General features: G+C 35.5%; 1 protein-coding gene across 1 annotated transcript in view; it reads right to left on the bottom strand.

The window, feature by feature from the left end:
• Nucleotides 1-21,850, bottom strand: part of TINAG (tubulointerstitial nephritis antigen) — a 93,075-nt gene that overhangs the window by 37,078 nt on the left and 34,147 nt on the right. Inside the window, exons 6-9 of the mRNA XM_004771846.2 lie at nucleotides 21,114-21,264; nucleotides 18,508-18,688; nucleotides 16,785-16,830; nucleotides 13,478-13,601 (exon numbers count right to left, since the gene is read on the bottom strand). Of these exons, the coding sequence (XP_004771903.1) occupies nucleotides 13,478-13,601; nucleotides 16,785-16,830; nucleotides 18,508-18,688; nucleotides 21,114-21,264 (502 nt within the window). The remainder of the gene's footprint in view (nucleotides 1-13,477; nucleotides 13,602-16,784; nucleotides 16,831-18,507; nucleotides 18,689-21,113; nucleotides 21,265-21,850) is intronic.

Raw genomic sequence — 21,850 nt, 5'->3', positions numbered from 1 at the left:
TAAATAATAATAAGGCTCCTGGAATCCTTGCTACTTATGATGTGCACAGAAAATATGGAAAAATATGTTGGAAACTTAACTTTGAAATATTTTTATACTTTCTTAGACAATTATCTTTGTTTGGATGAATGGATCAGTGGATGGCTAGATACATAGTTAGATATAATAGATATCAAAAGTTTATGACTACAAAGTAGACTCAGTATTACAACATAATTAGGCACTAACATAAAAAAGTTATGGCCTATAGTCATCCTTCATTACTGTATTCATAATTTGTAAAGTATTACTTCCTTAATATTACATGATTATATTTTTTCTCATAAATAATGATTAAAAAATCTAAAAGTTAAGAAAAACAGAGAATCAGAAAATCACTGAAATTAAATCATCATGACCTTTAATCTAATGATTTTTCTATTTTCTCCAAGTCTATCAATTCTCTCTTTTAATTGGGCTTATTAAGCTTTCTGTCATTTTAGCGATATTTTCAATATTCACACCTTAAACGCCTTGTTTTTCTGACTCTCCATTGTATCCATCTGGAAAATTGCCCAACTTGAATGAATTCAACTACTCATTTTTGCTACAAACACCAAAGCAGTTGACTATAACTGCAGAAGGCAAATACAAGAGGGCTGAAGGGTACCATCAGCAATGTGCAGCAATCCCTTCAGGTTCCTCTGGGCAACTCCTTCTCCTAAACTTCTAGATGATCATTGCAAATCATCATGGTTCAACACATCAAATTTCTGATAATGCATCTCTCTCTCACTACCTTTTTCCTTTAGAGATAACCTTACCTTCTACATTCTAGAGATAGATGGAAAGAAAGAAAGAAAGAGAGAGAGAGAGAGAGAGAGAAACAAACAATTTGGTGGGAATTTTCCTCAATTTACCCTTATCTTAAATGCTAAAAATGTTTCATCTCACCTCATCCTCTTCTCCCGATATAAGAAATTTGCCACTCAGTCTCTCTCTAGAACCAATCCCTTAAATTACTCTGGAACATCATTCTTATAGTTTTATAGCTTTCTCAGAAATCTTCAAAAAAAAAAAATAAAAATAAAAAATGGCCTTCTTTCTCCTTCTTCGTAGACTCATCATTTTCTAGCCAGTCATTAAATATTGGATTTTCCCAATGGTATAGTCTCAATCAGTCTTTCTTTCTTTTTTTTTTTTTTCTTATTCTGTTTAGTCTCATCTGTCTTCAAATCTTATCTCTCCTATGACTTTGAGATCAGTATATCTGTCTCCTCTGATGCCGATCTGCATATTTATATCTTAAAGACATCTCAAAATCATTAGGCCCATTAGTAAACTCCTTCCCTATCACATTGCCCATGCTCTATTCCAAAACCATGTCACATCTGCCAGCTTTTCTCCTTAAATATTTTTTTATTCAGGGACGCCTGGGTGGCTCAGTTGGTTAAGCAGCTGCCTTCAGCTCAGGTCATGATCCCAGCGTCCTGGGATCGAGTCCCACATCGGGCTCCTTGCTCAGCAGGGAGCCTGCTTCTCCCTCTGCCTCTGCCTGCCATTCTGTCTGCCTGTGCTCGATCTCTCCCCCTCTCTCTCTGATAAATAAATAAAATCTTTAAAAAATATATATATATTTTTTATTCATTCATGTCTCCCCAACTCCTCCACCGAATTATCAAGTCCAGATTGTTATCTTTTACTTGGCTTACTATAATTTGCCTTTTTGTATCACATTCTTTATAGTCAAAGTGATCTTTAAAAGAAATACAAAGATCATTTGTTCAAGTAAGTTAAATAGCTTTGTCTTCTACAGAAAGGGCAGCAAGTAGAATTTGTTGTGATAAATTTGCAAGGTACTTCATAAGAGAATATTTAAGCTGTCTGATAAGGAACATTAACTTACACAGTCTATTTGATTACTCTCTAATTCACTGATGCATTAATTTTCTGAATGCAGTAATTACCATCAGGAATTACTAATGGAGAAACGAATTAAAATCTACTGCTCCAGGGCACCTAACAATGCCCAGATGACCTAAAATATTTCTGAAAAATAAACATATTCTCTAAAAGTAATTTGCCTACTAGCGAATAAGCCTTGCTAATTGCCACACATGTAAGGTAAATTTCCTAGAAGTTTATAAAACTGAACACATTACTGCAACTGACATACTGAACATGGAAGATATACAAAGAGTGTCTGTGTAATTAAATAGAAACACATTTATATCTTGTTCAATCGCAGCATGAATGAATTTAGGAGTAGAGTGAAGAAAACATGACCAGCATGGCTAAATAGGTGGAAGAGATGATAAACGATCAATTCTAATAAATCAAGAAAGACTCTACCTCAATGTTGGCATTTTCATAGTTCTCTAAATGAGAAGAAACATCATTTCAATCATCAGGTATGTGGTAGGAAAATTTTTCTAAGTCAAGAACATCATTAGAAAAGACAAAAATTAATACTGAAGTGTGCAAAGAAAGGAGAGCTTTAGAAGGACAATGACTTACAAACTGAAGAAAAATGGAACTAAAGCAAAGCTGAATTTCTAGTTTGAGTGGAGATACAAAGGTATTTGTATACCATTTGCCTTCCCAAAAAGTCACTCAACAATTAGAAATAAAAAAAAACAAAATAAACAAAACAGATTTTAAAATCCCAGTACTTCTTCGTATCTTTAGTGAACCAAGCAAATAGCTATAATCCCCAATGACAACTTTGAGTAATAATGACAACGCACATTTTGTTCTATACCAAAGCAAGAATAAATGCTGAGCAACAACACTGACCACAACCCTCCCCCTTCATCTCCAGACTTTCACAATTACATTTTCCCCCTAAAAATATGCAAGACAGTCCAGAAGTACCTGTCAAGAACATGAGCAGGCCACAGCAATCAGATTATGTCAATCCCTTACCACTACACCCAAGAAGGGTCAACTGAAGAAGAAACTACACTGGAAGCCCACTGGGCTGCCAAAGTCCAGGCTAACCTGCCAGAGACAATGGTTGGAAGATGGAGTAAGGGGAGGCAAAAATAAGGGCAAAGAGTAGCATATAACAGCAAAGATACATGCAAGATATTCTGAGAACCACCGAATTCTCTGAGCTGTGAACAAAGGGGCCAGAGTTGATTTGATGAGCATGGGCCCAAGAATTACAAATTTCAGTTAAAACTGAGTGCCTCAAGTATCTCCTCCAAACTTCCCCTCACTCTATTTCTCAACAAAGAGCTATTCCATTTAAAGTTGAGGACTAAATAAGAGCTAGCATTGAGCGTAAGGTTAAAAAATATATAATTTTTTGAAAATTTATTTTATTTTTTCAGTGTTCCAAAATTCATTGTTTATGCACCACACACAGTGCTCCATGCAATACATATCCTTCTTAATACTAGTAAAAGTATTAAATACATTATGGGTCAGCACTGTACTATGTAGTTTGGCAATATTAATCAATAATACAGACAGCTGTTCTCCTGTAGCTTCATTTGACTAGGGATGCAGAAGTCACAATGAACATAAAAAACTAATTAAATTAAATTGTATATTAGAAAGTGATCATTGTTATGAAAAAAAATTTAAATAGATCAGATAAGGGGGCTCAGACTTGCTGGAGGAGAGGGCGTAACAGCATTAAATAGGGCAGTCAGGAAGTCACACTGAGAAGATGAGATCTAAGCAAAGAATAGATGGAGATACAGAAACTAAGGAATTGGAAATCTGATAAAAAGCAATTTGGCAAAGGGAGGGACCTGGGGTGTGGGTTCCTGAAACATTAAAAGGTAGCAAAGCAGGAAGAACAAGGTAAAGATTAACAGAAATTGAGATCAGAAGTTGAGGGGGGTGTTGGCCGACAGATAGGAGAGTCCTCAGATCATGCAGATTTTTGTAAAGACCCTGGCTTTTACTCTGTAGGAAATGGGAAAATATAGATTTTTGAGCAAAGTGACAAGATCTGACTTATGTTCTAAAGGAATATTTCTCTGTTGAAACTAGACTTTTAAAAGCAAAGGTAAATTCAGGAAGACCCATGTACAAAATAATGGGTAATGGTGGTTCAAGCAAGGGTGGTAGTAGTTCAGACAATGAAAGGTGGTTGGATTCTAGATATAAGTTGAAAGACCCAACAGAGTTCCTGACATTGGAAGTGAGTTTTAAGCAGAGGAATAAAAGATAGTTCTAAAGACTCCGAGGTTTCCAGTTAGAGCATGTGGAAAATGTCATTGTTATCAACTAACATAGAAAAGGTAGATACTTTCAGCATGTAGAAATGGGAAGATTTGCAGGTCTGTTTGGAAGTACTGAATTTGAGTCATCTATTAGGTATCCAGGTGGGGATGTCAAATAGCCCAGGGAACATAGGAGTCTGGAGATCAGGAGGGAGATCTGTGGTGGGGATATTGATTCCATTGGTGATATACCAAGATGGTACTCAAAGTCAGGATGAGTTGAGAGCCTGGTAAGAGAACAACTGAGAATAGAAGAGAGAAAAGGACTAAGAACTGATCCTCAAGCATTCCAGCAGTAAGAAGTATAGAAATACAGGGGGAAAAACTAGCTGAAACTGACTGAAAAATCACAGCCAGTAAAGAAAAGTCAGTGGAGGGTATGAGCAAGTCTGGATTTTGACTTATAGATATAGCAATGAAAAAGTCATTGATAAACTTAAAATGAATATTTTTTGTGGATAAGAGAGAGGAAGCGAAAAATGATGAAGAGGTTTAAGAAAACATCGGCAGAGAAAAATTGAAAAAAATAAATTCAGACAATCTTGAAAGTATTTTTTTCATACTATCTGAGAAATAATTGCATGCTTATATTGTGGCAGAAATATATTTTTTTATTACAGAGGAAAAAAACAGAAAATTGTTTCCCTATATTCTTGAAGAGCAGAGAGGGTTTGGAGTCTACACTATAGCAAGAGGGATTTAAATAGGAATATGGATGCTTTATCTATGTAAGAAGTGGGAAGAAAGAGTATGAAGAAAGGCATGTGAGTAGGTGGTATCTGTGATACTGTGGGTTGTTCTCAGATTGCTTTATTCTTTTTGGTGAAATAGAATTCAGGGTTATGAGCTAAAAATACAAGGATGTAGGTATTGGGAATTTAAGGAAAAAGAGTAAGTTTTGAGATAATCAATTGAAGGGAGGGGCATGAATCCAGAATATGATTGCCTGGTAGTATTAAATAACTGCTTGAAATTTGTGGTTAAATGAAACCTTCTGAAAAAGACATACAGTTGTGTATAGAAGAATGAAAGTCTACGATTCTCTTACACCATACACAAAGATAAACTCAAAATGGATAAAAGACCTCAATGTGAGGCAGAAATCTATAAAATCCTAGAGGAGAACACAGGCAGTAACCTCTTCGACATCGGCCACAGCAACTTCTTTCAAGACATGTCTCAAAAAAAAAAAAAAAAAAAATGTCTCCAAAGGCAAAGGAAACAAAAGTGAAAATAACTTTTGGGGCTTCATCAAGACCAAAAGCTTCTGCACAACAAAGGAAACAGTCAACAAAACAAAGAGGCACCCCATGGAATGGGAGAAGATATTTGCAAATGACACTACAGAGAGAGGGCTGGTATCCAAGATCTATAGAGAACTCCTCAAACTCAACACTCAGCAAACAGATAATCATGTCAAAAAATGGGCAGAAGACATGAACAGACACTTCTCCAAAGAAGACATACAAATGGCTAGCAGACACATGAAAAAATGTTCATCATCACTAGCCATCAGGGAGATTCAAATCAAAACCACATTGAGATACTACCTTACACCAGTTAGAATGGCCAAAATTAACACGACAGGAAACAACAAGTGTTGGAGGGGATGTGGAGAAATGGGAACCCTCTTACACTCTTGGTGGGAATGCAAGTTGGTATAGCCACTTTGGAAAACAGTGTGAAGATTCCTTAAGAAATTAAATATAGAGCTATCCTATAACCCTGCAATTGCACTACTGGATATTTATCCCAGAGATACAGATGTACTGGAAAGAAGGGCCATATGTACCCCAATTTTCATAGCAGCAATGACCACAATCACCAAACTGTAGAAAGAGCCAAGTTGCCCTTCAACAAACAAATGGATAAAAAAGATATGGTCCAAGATGGACCTCATAGATATATACAGAACATTCCACCCTAAAACAACAGAATACTCATTCTTTTCAAGTGCACATGGAACCTTCCCCAGAATAGACCACACACTGGGTAACAAATCAGGACTCAACCAATACCAAAAGACTGAGATTATTCCCTGCACATTCTCAGATCACAATGCTTTGAAACTTGAGCTCAATCACAAGGAAAAGTTTGGAAGGAACTCAAACACCTGGAAGCTAAAGACCACCTTGCTTAAGAATGCTTGGATCAACCAGGAGATCAAAGAAGAACAGAACCAATTCATGGAAACCAATGAGAATGAAGACACTTGGTCCAAAACCTATGGGATACAGCAAAGACGGTCCTAAGGGGGAAATACATAGCCATCCAAGTCTCCCTCAAAAAAGTTGAAAAATCCAGAAAACCAGCTGTCTCTACACCTTAAAGAACTGGAGAATCAACAACAAATCAAACCAACTCCACACATAAGAAAGGAAATAATCAAGATTAGAGCTGGGATCAATGAGGTAGACACCAGAGATACAGTAGAACGTATCAATGAAACTAGAAGCTGGTTTTTTGGAAGAATCAATAAGATTGATAAACCATTGTCCACACTAATCCAAAAGAAAAGAGAGAAAGCCCAAATTCATAAAATTATGAATGAAAAGGGATAGATCACAACTAACACCAATGAAGTAGAAACAATCATCAGAAGTTATCATCAACAGTTATATGCCAATAAGCTAAGCAACCTAGATGAAATGGATGCTTTCCTGGAAAACTATAAACTTCCAAAATTGAACCAGGAAGAAATAGACAACCTGAATAGACCAATATCTAGTAACGAGATTGAAGCAGTGATCAAAAACCTCCCAAAAAACAAGAGCCCAGGACCTGATGGATTCCCTGGGGAATTCTACCAAACTTTCAAAGAAGAAATAACACCTATTCTCCTGAAGCTGTTTCAAAAAATTGAAGCAGAAGGAAAATTTCCAGACTCTTTCTATGAAGCCAGCATTACCTTCATCCCCAAACCAGGCAAAGACCCTACCAAAAAGGTGAATTTCAGACCAATATGACTGATGAATATGGATGCTAAGATTCTCAACAAGATGCTAGCAAACAGGATCCAACAGCACATTAAGGATTATCCACCATGACCAAGTGGAATTCATTCCTGGGCTACAAGGATGGTTCAACATTTGCAAATCAATCAATGTGATAGAACAAATTAATAAGAGAAGAGAGAACCATATGGTCGTCTCAATTGATGCAGAAAAAGCATTTGACAAAATCCAGCATCCATTCCTGATTAAAACGCTTCAAAGTATAGGGATAGAGGGAACATTCCTGAACTTCATAAAATCTACCTATGAAAGACCCACAGCAAATATCATCCTCAATGGGAAAAAGCTTGCAGTCTTCCCGTTGAGATCAGGAACACGACAAGGATGCCCACTCTCAACACTCTTGTTCAACATAGTATTAGAAGTCCTAGCAACAGCAATCAGACAACAAAGAGAAATAAAAGGTATCTAAATTGGTAATGAAGAAGTCAAACTCTCTTCACAGATGACATGATTCTTTATATGGAAAGCCCAAAAGACTCCACCCCCAAACTACTAGAACTCATACAACAATTCAGCAACGTGGCAGGATACAAAGTCAATGTACAGAAATCAGTGGCTTTTTTATATACTAACAATGAAAATACAGAAAGGGAAATTAGAGAATCAATTCCATTTACTATAGCACCAAGAACCATAAGATTCCTGGGAATAAACCTAACCAAAGAGGTAAATGATCTGTATTCAAGGAACTACAGAACACTCAGGAAAGATACTGAAGAAGACACAAAAAGATGGAAGACCATTCCATGCTCTTGGATCAGAAGAATAAACATTGTTAAAATGTCTATACTGCCTAGAGCAATCTATACTTTTAATGCCATTCTGATTAAAATTCCACCTGTATTTTTCAAAGAGCTGGAGCAAATAATCCAAAAATTTGTATGGAATCAGAAGAGACCCCGAATTGCTAAGGAAATATTGAAAAACAAAAATAAAACTGGGGGCATCACGTTACCTGATTTCAAGCTTTACTACAAAGCTGTGATCACCAAGAAAGCATGGTACTGGCATAAAAACAGATACATAGACCAGTGGAACAGAGTAGAGAGTCCAGATATGGACTCTCAACTGTATGGTCAAATAATCTTTGACAAAACAGGAAAAAATATACAGTGGAAAAAAGACAGTCTCTTCAATAAATGGTGCTGGGAAAATTGGACAGCTATATGTAGAAGAATGAAACTCGACCATTCTCTTACACCATACACAAAGATAAACTCAAAATGGATAAAAGACCTCAATGTGAGACAGGAATCCATCAGAATCCTAGAGGAGAATATAGGCAGTAACCTCTTCGATATCAGCCACAGCAACTTCCTTCAAGATATGTCTCCAAAGGCAAATAAAACAAAAGCAAAGATGAACTTTTGGGACTTCATCAAAATCAAAAGCTTCTGCACAGCAAAGGAAACAATCAAGAAAACAAAGAGCCAACCCACGGAATGGGAGAAGATATTTGCAAATGACAGTACAGACAAAAGGTTGATATCCAGGATCTATAAAGAACTTCTCAAACGTAACACACACAAAACAGATAATCATATCAAAAATGGGCAGAAGATATGAACAGACACTTCTCCAATGAAGACATACAAATGGCTAGCAGACACGTGAAAAAATGTCCATCATCACTAGCCATCAGGGAGATTCAAATTAAAACCACATTGAGATACCACCTTACACCAGTTAGAATGGCCAAAATTAGCAAGACAGGAAGCAACATGAGTTGGAGGGGATGTGGAGAAAGGGGAACCCTCTTACACTGTTGGTGGAAATGCAAGTTGGTGCAGCCACTTTGGAGAACAGTGTGGAGATTCCTCAAGAAATTGAAAATAGAGCTTCCCTATGACCCTGCAATTGCACTACTGGGTATTTACCCCAAAGATACAGATGTACTGAAAAGAAGGGCCATCTGTACCCCAATGTTTATAGCAGCAATGGCCACGGTCACCAAACTGTGGAAAGAACAAAGATGCCCTTCAACGGACGAATGGATAAGGAAGATTATTCATATATACTATGGAGTATTATGCCTCCATCAGAAAGGATGAATACCCAACTTTTGTAGCAACATGGACAGGACTGGAAGAGATTATGCTGAGTGAAATAAGTCAAGCAGAGAGAGTCAATTATCATATGGTTTCACTTATTTGTGGAGCATAATAAATAGCATGGAGGACAAGGGGAGTTAGAGAGGAGAAGGGAGTTGAGAGAAATTGGAAGGGGAGGTGAATCATGAGAGACTATGGACTCTGAAAAACAATCTGAGGTGTTTGAAGGGGTAGGGGGGTGGGAGGTTGGGGGAACCAAGTGGTGGGTATTGGAGAGGGCACAGATTGCATAGAGCACTAGGTGTGGTGCAAAAACAATGAATACTGTTACATTGAAAATAAATTTAAAAAATTAAAATTTAAAAAAAATTTTAAAAAAGATATGGTCCATATATACAATAGAATATTACACAGCCATCAGAAAGGATGAATACCCAACTCTTATATCAACATGGAGAGGACTGGAGGAGATTATGCTGAGTGAAATAAGTCAAGCAGAGAAAGTCAATTATCATATGGTTTCACTTACTTGTGGAGCATAAGGAATAACATAGAGGGCATTAGGAGAAGGAAAGGAAAAGTGAATTGGGGGAAATTAGAGGAGGAGATGAAGCATGAGAGACTGTGGACTCGGAGAAACAAACAAAGGGTTTTGGAGGGGAGGAGGTGCAGGGGTTGGGTGAGCCTGGTGGTGGGTATTAAGGAGGGCATATATTGAATGGAGCACTGGGTGTAGTGCATAAGCATAAACAGTGAAACTTGGAACACTGAAAAAAAATAAATTTAATTAAAAAAAAAGACATACAGATGGCTAACAGACACATGAAAAGATGCTCAACATCACTGATAGGGAAATACAAATCAAAACCAGAAAGAGATATTACCTCACACCTATCAGAATGGCTAAAATCAAAAACACAAAGAATAAGTGCTAGTGAGAATGTGGAGAAATGGGAACTCTCATGCAATGGTTTGCATGGAAATGCAAACCAATGCAGCCACTGTGGTAAACAGTACAGAGGTTCCTCAAAAAGTTAAAAATAGAACTACCATATGATCCAGAAATTCCACTACTGGGAATATACCCAAAGAATACAAAAACATTAATTTGAAAAGATATATGTACCCCTAAGTTTATTGTAGCATTACTTATAATAGTCAAGATATGGAAACAGTCCCAGTATCCATCAATAGATGAATGGATAATAATATCAATAGACGAATGGATACACACACACACACACACACATATATACACATATACGTGTGTGTGTGTGTATATACACATTATATACACACACATTAAATACACACATTAAATATACACACATACATACAATTACGCAGCTTAAAAAAGATATTACTCAGCTATAAAAAGAATAAAATCTTACCATTTATAATGGCATGGATGGAGCTAGGGAGTATAATGCTAAGTGAAATAAGTCAGAGAAAGACAAATACTATATGATTTCACTCATATGTGGAATTTAAAAAGCAAAAAAAATATGGGACGCCTGGGTGGCTCAGTGGGTTAAGCCCCTGCCTTCCGCTCAGGTCATGATCTCAGGATCCTGGGATCGAGCCCCGCATCAGGCTCTCTGCTCAGCAGGGAGTCTGCTTCCCCCCTCTCTCTTTGCCTGCCTCTCTGCCTACTTGTGGTCTGCATCTGTCAAATAAATAAAATCTTTTTAAAAAAGTAAATAAATAGACCACCACCAACAACAACCACCACCACCACAACAAAAAAGATTCTTAAATATAGAAAATTGCTGGTTGCCAGAAAGGAGATGGGTGGGAGAATGGGTGAAAGAGGTAAAGTGGTTAAGAATACACTTAACTTCATGAGCACTGATAATGTATAGAACTGGTGAATCATTATATTTTACATCTAAAACTATATACACTGTATGCTAACTATGCTGGAATTTAAAAATAAATAAATAAACCCAATTTAAACAAAAAACAGGCCAAATAGTATTTAACCAGAGTTGAGATTTTGCTAAGCAAGTATGATTAATGAAGCAGGGCCAGAGGAGTCCAAGATGTATAATTGAGTATAATGATTTGCCATGGTATTTTAATTAGATACAAAAGGAAGTGTAGCCTCAAGCAGAGGGATGGAATAGTGGCCAGATGGAATGCCATAATTCATTGACAGTACGTATGGGGTTGAGGAACTTTTGAGGTGTGGGTAGAGAAAGTGCACTAGAAAGAGAGGACATGATAGTAAAATGCATAACTTTAAGATTAAATTTTACAAAAGAAAGCAGGAAAAGCCCATAAAGATGTACAGCTCAAAAAAATTATTCAAAAATACTACAGTAGTCAGACATACACTCAAAGAAATTATATGAACTCTCTAACCCATAGCTTGAAGGACAATCAAAAGAAAGAGAAAAGAAAAAAAATTTTTGAAATATTTCAGAGACAGGGCACCTGTGTGGCTCAGTGGGTTAAAGCCTCTGCTTTCAGCTCAGGTCATGATCCCAGGGCCCTGGGATCAAGCCCCGCATCAGACTCTCTTCTCAGCAGGGAGCCTGCTTCTCTTCCTCTCTCTTTGCCTGCCTCTCTGCCTACTTGCGATCTCTGTCTATAAAATAAATAAATTAAATATTTAAAAAAATATATTTCAGAGGCAAGAGCCATTTGGAGAATAAACACCAAATATAATAAATGTTCAAGGATAGATGGGACAATATAGAAAGAAATCATATACAACAAAACCTAAATAAATTTATAGTATAAATGTTATTAAAAAGATAATAGGAGATATAGAAGATCCAACATATGTATAATATGTACTTTAAAAAGTGAATATATTTAATTCAAGGATGAAAGAAACAAGTATGAGTGTTCAAATAGAAAAAGTCATGTCACTTCTAAGGAGACAGAAACATTCGGTTAGCCAGAGATTTTTCTGCAGGAAAACTTAATGCCAGAAACCCTGGAGCAACATCGGCAAAGTTCTGAAGTAACTGTAGTTCCAGAATTTTATGCATAGTAGTATTCTTGAATTAAAGGAAAACAAACACTTTCTCAAACATGTAAGAAATTAGGGAGCACAGACATTAAGAGTCCTTCTTGACTAAAAAAAAAAAAAAAAATTAATTTAAAAAATGATAAATTAAAACAATAATTGCTGGAAAATAATTTAACAAAATTATTCAACAATATAACGGATAAAAATTAAACTCAAGGACAGAAAAGCCATCATAAAAATATTTGCTTATCATTGACTCTGTTAATACACAATAAAGCTTAAACAACTATTAGTATTATAGTTTCGGAGCAGAATGTAAATTCTATAAGCCTGTAATATATTAAGAATCATACCAGTAATAAATATAAGATGCATAAGAGGAGTCGAAGTGAGGAGATGTATAAGCATGATTTAATCAAATTTCGACAGGAAGGACATGTTCAGTAGGAACAAAGTCATTTACATTTATCATGATGGAAGTGAGAAAAGTGAGAATTTGGATAAAAATGAAAAAAAAAAAAAAAAGACCCAGAAACATTTCCTGTAGCATTTTGTTGGAGTTGAACTGAGACATTAGGAGAAAGGTCTTAAAGACAGGGCAAAGTCAGAATGAGCTGGAAAAAGCACTGGGGAAAGTGGTCTCAGATGACCACACTCTCTTTTGAGTACAGTCTATTTATGAAACTACTTACTCATAATGCAAACCAATTTTGAAGCTATTTCTTGCCCTGGTAGAGATGAATGTATTTTACCCACAATTTGCTAAGTGTAATTTCTAAAATGCTCAAAGAAATACAAAAAATAATTTTGTACTGAATTAAAGGTGACCCTATTTTTTATTTCTTCCTGCTAATCACTTCCATTCATAATTCTGTCTAAAACCTTCTTTCCAAATCCTAATATACTCTGGGTTTGTACTTTTCCCCTGCTTATGCCATATGCAGAATTTATTCCAATAATATATTTCCCTTGTCCTTAAAACAGATTTTTAGAACAAACTCACAACTGAGAGAGAGATCATCTTTTCCAGAATATTGAGTTACCCTTTAAGCAGACTTTAAAATAATGAGTAAATAGTGTCCAGGTTTGGATAACTTTTAATTTGTAAGGAACTCTTTCATACCAAGGAGAATTCTGATACCTGTATGCACATGTATGTTCAGTTTCATTTTCCAAAAGCATTAAATGAAGATTTTTAAGAAATTGCCTTACCCAGTGAGTTTGACTGCATGTGTCTGGAACTTTCGATATTTGCTTGCTTCTTCATTTGTTCTGGTAACATGCCTATATATCCCTGTCTTATAATGGAAGAAATCCTCATGGACTTGCATTATGGCTAAAATAAAACCCAACAGAATGAAAGAGTTTTAAACAAATCTCTTTTAAAATCTCTAGAAATTCTCACAGAACAATCAATGGTTAAATTGCCAGGAGGAGAATCTAAGGAGGGACTTTGCAACTCAGCCTAATTTTCTTTCCTACTTGATTTAATTGCTGCAATTTTTTGTTGTTGTTCTCTTACAAAAACAACTTTTAGCTACTTAGGATATTACTTAAGTACATATTATACCTTTAAAACACCATCTATTCTTAATTGACAGTACCATTGTTACCAGGAATTCAGACCCTTGCAGAGAGGCCCCAGTGCACTTGGCTGGTGATTGCTATTTCTTCATTAACCTTGGACTTCACCAGGAGCCTCTTAAATTCCAATTAAGCTAGCAGTGAAAGGTGAACCTAGCAAACAGGGCTTAAATTGTCCTTAATCCTTGGAAATAAATGCAAACCTTTTCTTGGTGAGTTTGAATAAAAAGCAAACCTTTGGCCAAAGGATACTCTGGCAAAGCTTCATCCTCCCAGGTCTGGAGAGCTAAGCCACTGTTGTATTCTTAAGAAAGTAAAAGCTTAAATTTGATAAAGCTCTCCTTCATACCCTCACCTAGATTATGTCTTTTCTATATCGTGTGCTGTTTTGTTGAAGGGCTTAGACAACTCAGGGTAAAGACTAAATTTGCAGAAGACATGAATTAAAAATATTTTTAGTTGGGACTAGGTAAGTATACTGTGATAAATGCACAATGCTTGTCTATATTAGTTTGGCACGTTTTTTTTTTTAATTAAAAAAAAAAATTAAGGTCACAAGTATTTGACAGATCCTAAAATGAAACTTCTACTCCAAAGTTATGTATAACTTTTTAATGTTCCACCTTTTATCTCCTTTTTCAATGTTTCATGCTTTTTCTTATGCTGTTTGAATATTCTCAAAATAAGTTAGGTCTTCTTTATCTACTTTAAATACATCCCCCCAAAAATAAATAAATAAAATACATTCTCATAGGATTTTAAGAATTTATATAACTGTACTTTATGCCGATCTTGTTTCATTCTCCTTTCAACACCTAAACTTATTTTTAATTCTACAGATTTTAGATAAATGTACATCCTGTTATTTACCCAACATTCTATTGCCTTTTCCATTCTTTGGACTGAGTAAGGAGAAAATGCCGTATGTTAACCCAGACAATGCTGTGCTGACAATCACGTGGCATCTACAGCAAGACGAGTCAACCAGCACTTATATAAATGTGAAGATACTGCTAGAAGATACTGCTAGTGGGTTTTCTCTTTTGTGGAACCATTGACCCCTTCAGCTCCTCTCAACTCTCCTTAAGCACCAGGAATAAAATATATGCTTCATTGCTGAGAAACAGTACTGACAGAAGCAGCATGGGAGAGAGATCATTACAATTAACTTGAAAGTAGCTCCTTGTTTCAGTTTCTGACACCAAAACAGACCTGATGAGCCCGTAAGGACATAACTACATAAGTTACTGTAGTGCAATTTTGCTTTTGGAAAACTGTCGCAAGCATACGCACAGCACTGTCAGGAGGCCAAGGGCAGGATGGAGCTCACCTTGATGGCAACACTATCTTCTACTCCTGGCTCGGGCTGGCAGGAGGTACGTTCTTAACACAGGCGTTGAATAATTTAGATTTCAGCTCTACTATTTTAAAATGTTTATCTTTTGATTCTTACTGTGATTCTCACTTTTGATTATTTTTATATATTATGTGAAATTCATGAACATTTAAGTACTTGACTATGAAATAAACCCCTGGGGCTCTCAGTTTTAAAGAATTATGATCCAAATTTCTTCTGACTCATTAAAAGAGAGAGAAAAACTTGAAACAGTTATACAATAACTTGAAGATTCAGGGAACTGAAATAACTTGCTCAAAGTCGTTCTAAGTAGCAAATGTCAAAGGTGGAATTTTGAATTCAGCCTTGACTCCCAATGCCTGTGCTCCTTTAAATTTGTCACATGAACTTAATTTACTGAAGCATGCATGTAATTACATATGACTCCCCCAGTCTTATAACACCTAATAAAAATTACATTATTATAAGGAAAAAAAAATTCTCTTCATTTGTCCAGGTTTTGTTTAAGGTCCCAGGATTTTTAGAATTAATTTCAGGACACGTTTAGTGTAAGCTCTAGTTTCTCAATAAATGTTAAGTGGTGATAATGATCAATAAATATCATTCCAACACAACTTTAAAATCTGTGATTCCTGCTAGATGCTGAACCAGTACTAATTAGGTCAGCATTCAGAAAAGCTAAAGCAGATGTTGACAAATAATTCCTTAGGTGTATATCAAATGTTTTAAATTTAATTTTGGTTCATTTAAATTTATATGATTCATTCCACTGATAATATATTTGGGGGCTTTCACATGTTCACAACCTGAACTTCTATTTTAGGCCTCACTTGCTTTGTTCTTCCATGCTCTTCCAGGCAATGTTTAGTACAGGGAATATATTCTATAAACCTATCTTCTTCATCCATTGCAGTGGTGCAAAATAAAATTCGGTAGGTGAACAGAGGAATTACATCTCACAAATGATATCTTAAAAATCAAAGTTAATGTAAATTCAGTATATTATTTTCTTATTTACTGTTAACTTACTAGCCATAACACATCTACAAAATTGATCAAAATACAAGGCATTTTATAAAACACAAAAATCACACTGAATTATTTATTTTGAGTTTATGGAAAAAGGAAAATATTTAGATTTTTTTTCTACTGCTAAAGCTTGATTTTTTTTCAATCCATTACCTAATCCCTTTAGAGTGAAGGTGAGGAAATTTCTAATACTATGTATGATTCTTAAATATGACTGAATAATTAAATGAGCTCTACCACTTAGCATTTCATGTTTGATTGTCTATTTGGCCCATGATCACTTTTGGAAAGACTCAGCAGACTTTCATCAAATGTGTTATTACTATTTAGGAACTCAATGAATGTGCCTATCTTCTTAAAATAAAATGGCAGATAATGAAGTTATTAGGTAGCGAATATCCTATAATTGCCCTGATCTTAAAACTGTTGAACCTTTATGAACACCCAAAGTAAAAATTTTCTGTCTTTTATTAAGCTCCTTTTGCATGAATTACAAGGTAATATTGTTATTAAAGAAATAAGATACAACCATATTTCATCCAAACTTACCTTGAACTGGTCCATTTTGCATGATTTCTTTCATTATCTCAGTTTCCTAGAAGGGAAAGTATCAATAAACATTATTATCAGAGCATACTATACCTATTGTTTGGTGTATAATGTTAGGTGCTTCATAATCAGTTTAAGAATTATACAATCCAATGTGATTTGACCACTTATAATTTACTCTTAATAATACCTTGAAATACTTAGTGTGAAACAGCACATTCATTAAGTTGCTAAAGACAAGATAGACCCATTTGTTTCATTGACTTTTTCCACTGGTGATAATTTTGGAATGAAGAAGAAATAAAGTAATAGATAAAAAATAATTAATAAACAGATAAAAAATAGATAAAAAATAATTAATAAACAGATAAAAAATAATTAATTAAAACCATGTTTTATCAGTGGAGATTTGTGTCATCTCCATTCTTTTGATCATGAGAACCCCAGATGATTGTTTAGTGAGGTCCTCAGTGTGGCTATAGTGTATAAATATTTCTATGTTGTCACCCACTGTGTGATGCAGTCCTTAGTAAAAAGGCAGGTCATTCATTTATTCATTCATTCACATATGTGCATTGATCACAGAGTATATACAAAAGACTAGGACAGAAACAAATACTGACCCTGCACCTGTCTCAAGGAGTTTACATTTTGGTGGAGTAGACAGACAGTAACTAATTGCATTATGATATATTAAGTTCTATTACAGAGATAAGCTCCAAGTTCCCAAGGATGCAAATGAAAAGGAAAAGTAATCCTGTGTAGGAGTCAAGGAAAGGCCATAGAGGAGATGAAGTTTTAACCTGGGCCTTGACCCATGTGTGAGATTCTACCGATGGAAATAGGTGGGATAACCAACATGGGTCAGTGGAATCATCACCTGCCTAAGCAGACAAGCATGAGAGAGCACGATGTGTCTAGGGAGCAGACAGTAGTCCTGTTTATCAGGAGCCTCACAAGCAGGTGGATGGGCATATGCAGAAAGGACAAAAGTCTGTAAAGGCAGTAGGTAAGAACCAAATCATAGAAGACCTATATGCCATAGTCTGTAGGTAACTAAACCATATTCTGTAGGTAACTGAAAGCCACTGAAATTCCAGATATTCTGAAAGTGAGGTCTGGGTAACACCGATATGATGAAGTAAAATTTATCCAGGATTTCAACATGAAAAACTAGAATCTAAGGGAGTCATTTTCCCATAATGGCTATGTCTACTTCAATTATTTTGTGGAGTAAGGCAAAGGATTAGCACAATGAACTATTACTGCCATAAAGTCAGTAAAAAAAGGTATGATTTAGCTTTTTTTTTTTTTAAGATTATTTATTTGACAGACAGAGATCACAAGGCAGAGAGGCAGGCAGAGAGAGAGGAGGAAATAGGCTCCCCGCTGAGCAGGGAGCCCCATGTGGGGCTTGATCCCAGTACTCTGGATCATGACCTGAGCTGAAGGCAGAGCCTTTAACCCACTGAGCCACCCAGGCACCCCGATTTAGCTTTTATTTGTCAAGTATGTAAATATATGTCACATAATTATTCATGCTGTTAATAATACAAAGATCAGAAATCTGAAAACCTTTAATAGACACTTTAGGAATATAAAAATTATTTCTGAAAACTAACATTACTTTAGAATATAATAGTTTTTAAAGAGTTTTAATAACAGCAGAGCTATATCTTTTTGAGAAAGTTAATCATTATTAATTCTTGCCATTTAGACTTACATTGGAGGACACTCTGTATGGAGGAGAACATTGGTAGATTCTGTTCGATTTCTCGATGTTGTTGGGACATGGCTTTGTGGCATGCCGTTTTCCACGCCCATCAGACCTACTTGCCATGGCGCAGCCATCATTGGTAGCATTTTGGTCCTTGAAAAGTGGATAGCATGCATGGGATACCAGTCTATGAGGAATTAGCAAAGAAGTAATACTTAGGAAAATGCTGTAATATACTATCTATATGCAATTTTACTGAATTAAACATTTATAAATTTTCCTAACTGCTCACATGTGTAACATTCAAAATGTGAATTAATTCCAACATACCAGTTCAATATATTGTACTCTTCCCTGCCCCCTCATTTTTATTGTAATTTTAAAAGTCTTGTTTCAATCCATTTTAATAAATAATTTATCTACGGTACAGAGCTTCCTAAAGATGAAAAGTGACTGCCAATAATATTACTGTGGTAATATTAATAGGGGCAGGAATTCATCCTGTATCTATAATTATAATGTAGAAAAACCAAGTTTAATGTGAAAAAGACAATGATTTTATTATGTTGAGATGGGGTATTTTGATCAATGATGTAAGTATTATAATTAGGGATGTTTTGTTCTTTGTTTTATTTTTAAATTATTATTGAGTTATAAATAACTCCTCATGGGATTTCAATTGTTCAATATGTTTCTGTGGTTCAGCATAGTTTGGGAGAAATACTATACACTAAGATATTGTTAAAAGTTAATAGAGTAGAAAGTTATCAGACACATACATTGTACAAAAGAATAAACAAAATGATTTTGAAACCGAACATAGAAAAGTACAAATTATTTGGAACCAAAACTAATGTTATTTATTGAATATAGAAGAAGATCATAAGGAAAATAAGCCATAAAATTGATTTTATATGAGGGTTGTTGGGGGTTAGGGGAGTAGGGATAGGGTGGCTGGGTTATGGACATCGGGGAGGATATGTGCTATGGTGAGTGCTGTGAAATGTGTAAGCCTGATGACTCACAGGCCTGTACTCCTGGGGCAAATAATACATTATATGTTAATAAAAATTAAAAAATTTTTTGAGGAATTTAAAAAATAAATAAATATCCCAAGTTCAAAAAAATTTGATCATATATATATATATATATATATATATATATATATTCAATTTGAATTGGCCATAGAAATATCCAATAGGATTGCTTCAGAAAAATTTAGTAGTGTTCAAGAGAGTAAGAGAATCTGAACAAGGAGCATGATGAAAGCAAAGTCATTAAAGACTATGAATACTTCCAAAAATTCTTGCATTAAACTTTGGGATAATCAGTGCTGTAGCTTGAATTGTGTCACCCAAAATTCATGTATTGAATCCCCCAACACCTAATGTAATTGTGTTTGGAGGGGCCTTTGAGATAATTAGTTTTAAATGAAGTGATGGGCGAACTGACATTCGTGCCCTTTACAAGAAGGGAAAGAGACACTAGCACTCTCTTTCCACCACGTGAGGACACAACAAAAAGGCAAATGAGAAGAGGTTTCTCTTCAGGACTAATTCAGCTAATATCTTGATCTTGGACTTCTCAGCTGTTAGAACTATGGGAAATTAAGGCCTATTGTTTATGCTCCCCAGTCTATGGCATTTTGTTATGGTAACCTGAGAAGACCAACACAGTAAGATTTAGTTGGGTCTCAATGTTAATTTCTATTTCTGAGCTTCTTCTATAGCTTCTATTAATTTTTGTCATATTTCAAAACAGAAGCCGTCCAAGCACTTCTATACCAGGAAGGTATCAGCCCAAGTTGTTCATTCTAATCACCACATTATTAAGCAAAATGTATGAAATGTTTTTAAAGAAATTTATTGCTACCCATCAATAGCTGACATCCATGCTTTCATTGCAACTGACTCTTCTGTAGCAAATTTAGAGTACTCAGTGGATGATAAAAGGACAGGTGAGCAGTACATATGTATACTACTAGATATCAGCTGCAGTTTCCTTACCCAAATTACTTAGCTTTTACGTAGATTATCTCTTACAATAGATATGAGGATGCAATAGGTATCAGACTACATGCGAGTAAGGAAATACAGCCTGCCTTTTCCCACTGAATGGGACAGTGACACTTAGTGATGTTGATAAGTTGAGGCAACTATATATTCTTTATTTTATTCCTCTTATTCTTCATTTAATTTTTACCTAGCATTATCCATCTACCTGCGTAACGCAAAGACTCATTCAGGGTATCAACAATGCCAACGACTCTATTCCCACTGCGACTCAGTAGAGCCATTTAGCACAGAGCAATAAGAAGACAATGCTTACTTGAGCCTTTCCATTAATTTAGTCTGGAATGTATACACTCTTCAAATAATCACTATCACTATCAATCACTATCACTATTATTCAAATAATCACTTCCAATAGCTTGTAATCTTGGTAGATAACCAAATATATTTATATATTTAAAGGTAATGCACATATTTAAATAGGTGTAGCATATATATACATATTTTTTTAGTAAAAATCTTACAATTTATTTTTTTCCTTATTCTAACCCCAAACGAACTCATAAGAATCCTAGAAACATATGTCAGGTAGCTATTTACCCACGTTTTCTCAGGAACCACCAAGCCCTATCAATGCTTCCACTATTGCATCCATGTCGGTTCTTGGCACAGCAGGAGATCAGATTCTGAGGAGATAGGTTGGCTGTGTAGCGACCTTTGGACTGAATTGCTATTCGGTCAGCTGCCACACCTGTTTCAAACAGAATACTGGTTAATATTCAAATAGCACGTGGCATTTTTAATAATTTACATAAGTTCTTTTGAATCCTAGTCTTCAGAATTTTATGTAATTTAAAATTAAAACCATTGTCAGTAGTATATCTCTGTATTCCAGCAAAGTCAACTGGATCACAATTTCAGTCATAATTTTTATCCAGTTTTGGTTTGTTCAATTGTCTTATTGACTTCAAAAACTTTTCTAGTCCCTTGTTCCTTTCATGTTTTATACACATATGAATTTTTCATTAAGAAATCTGTCAAGTTGGGATGCCTGGGTGGCTCAGTTGGTTGGACGACTGCCTTCGGCTCAGGTCATGATCCCAGAATTGCAGGATCGAATCCCACATCGGGCTCCCAGCTCCATGGGGAGTCTGCTTCTCCCTCTGACCTTCTCCTCGCTCATGCTCTCTCTCACTGTCTCTCTCTCTCAAATAAATAAATAAAATCTTTAAAAAAAAAGAAAAAAGAAAAAAAGAAATCTGTCAACTGAAACTCCTTGAGGGCAAGAATCATGCCTCATTTACATTTGTAACTCCTGTACCTTACATATAATCATG

This window comes from Mustela putorius, unplaced genomic scaffold, assembly GCF_011764305.1.
Source record: "Mustela putorius furo isolate JIRA1106 unplaced genomic scaffold, ASM1176430v1.1 tig00003983_pilon_pilon_pilon, whole genome shotgun sequence".
Taxonomy (NCBI): Eukaryota; Metazoa; Chordata; class Mammalia; order Carnivora; family Mustelidae; genus Mustela; species Mustela putorius.
Note: the sequence above shows the minus strand (reverse complement) of the source record. Positions and strands in the feature narration are given on the sequence as shown.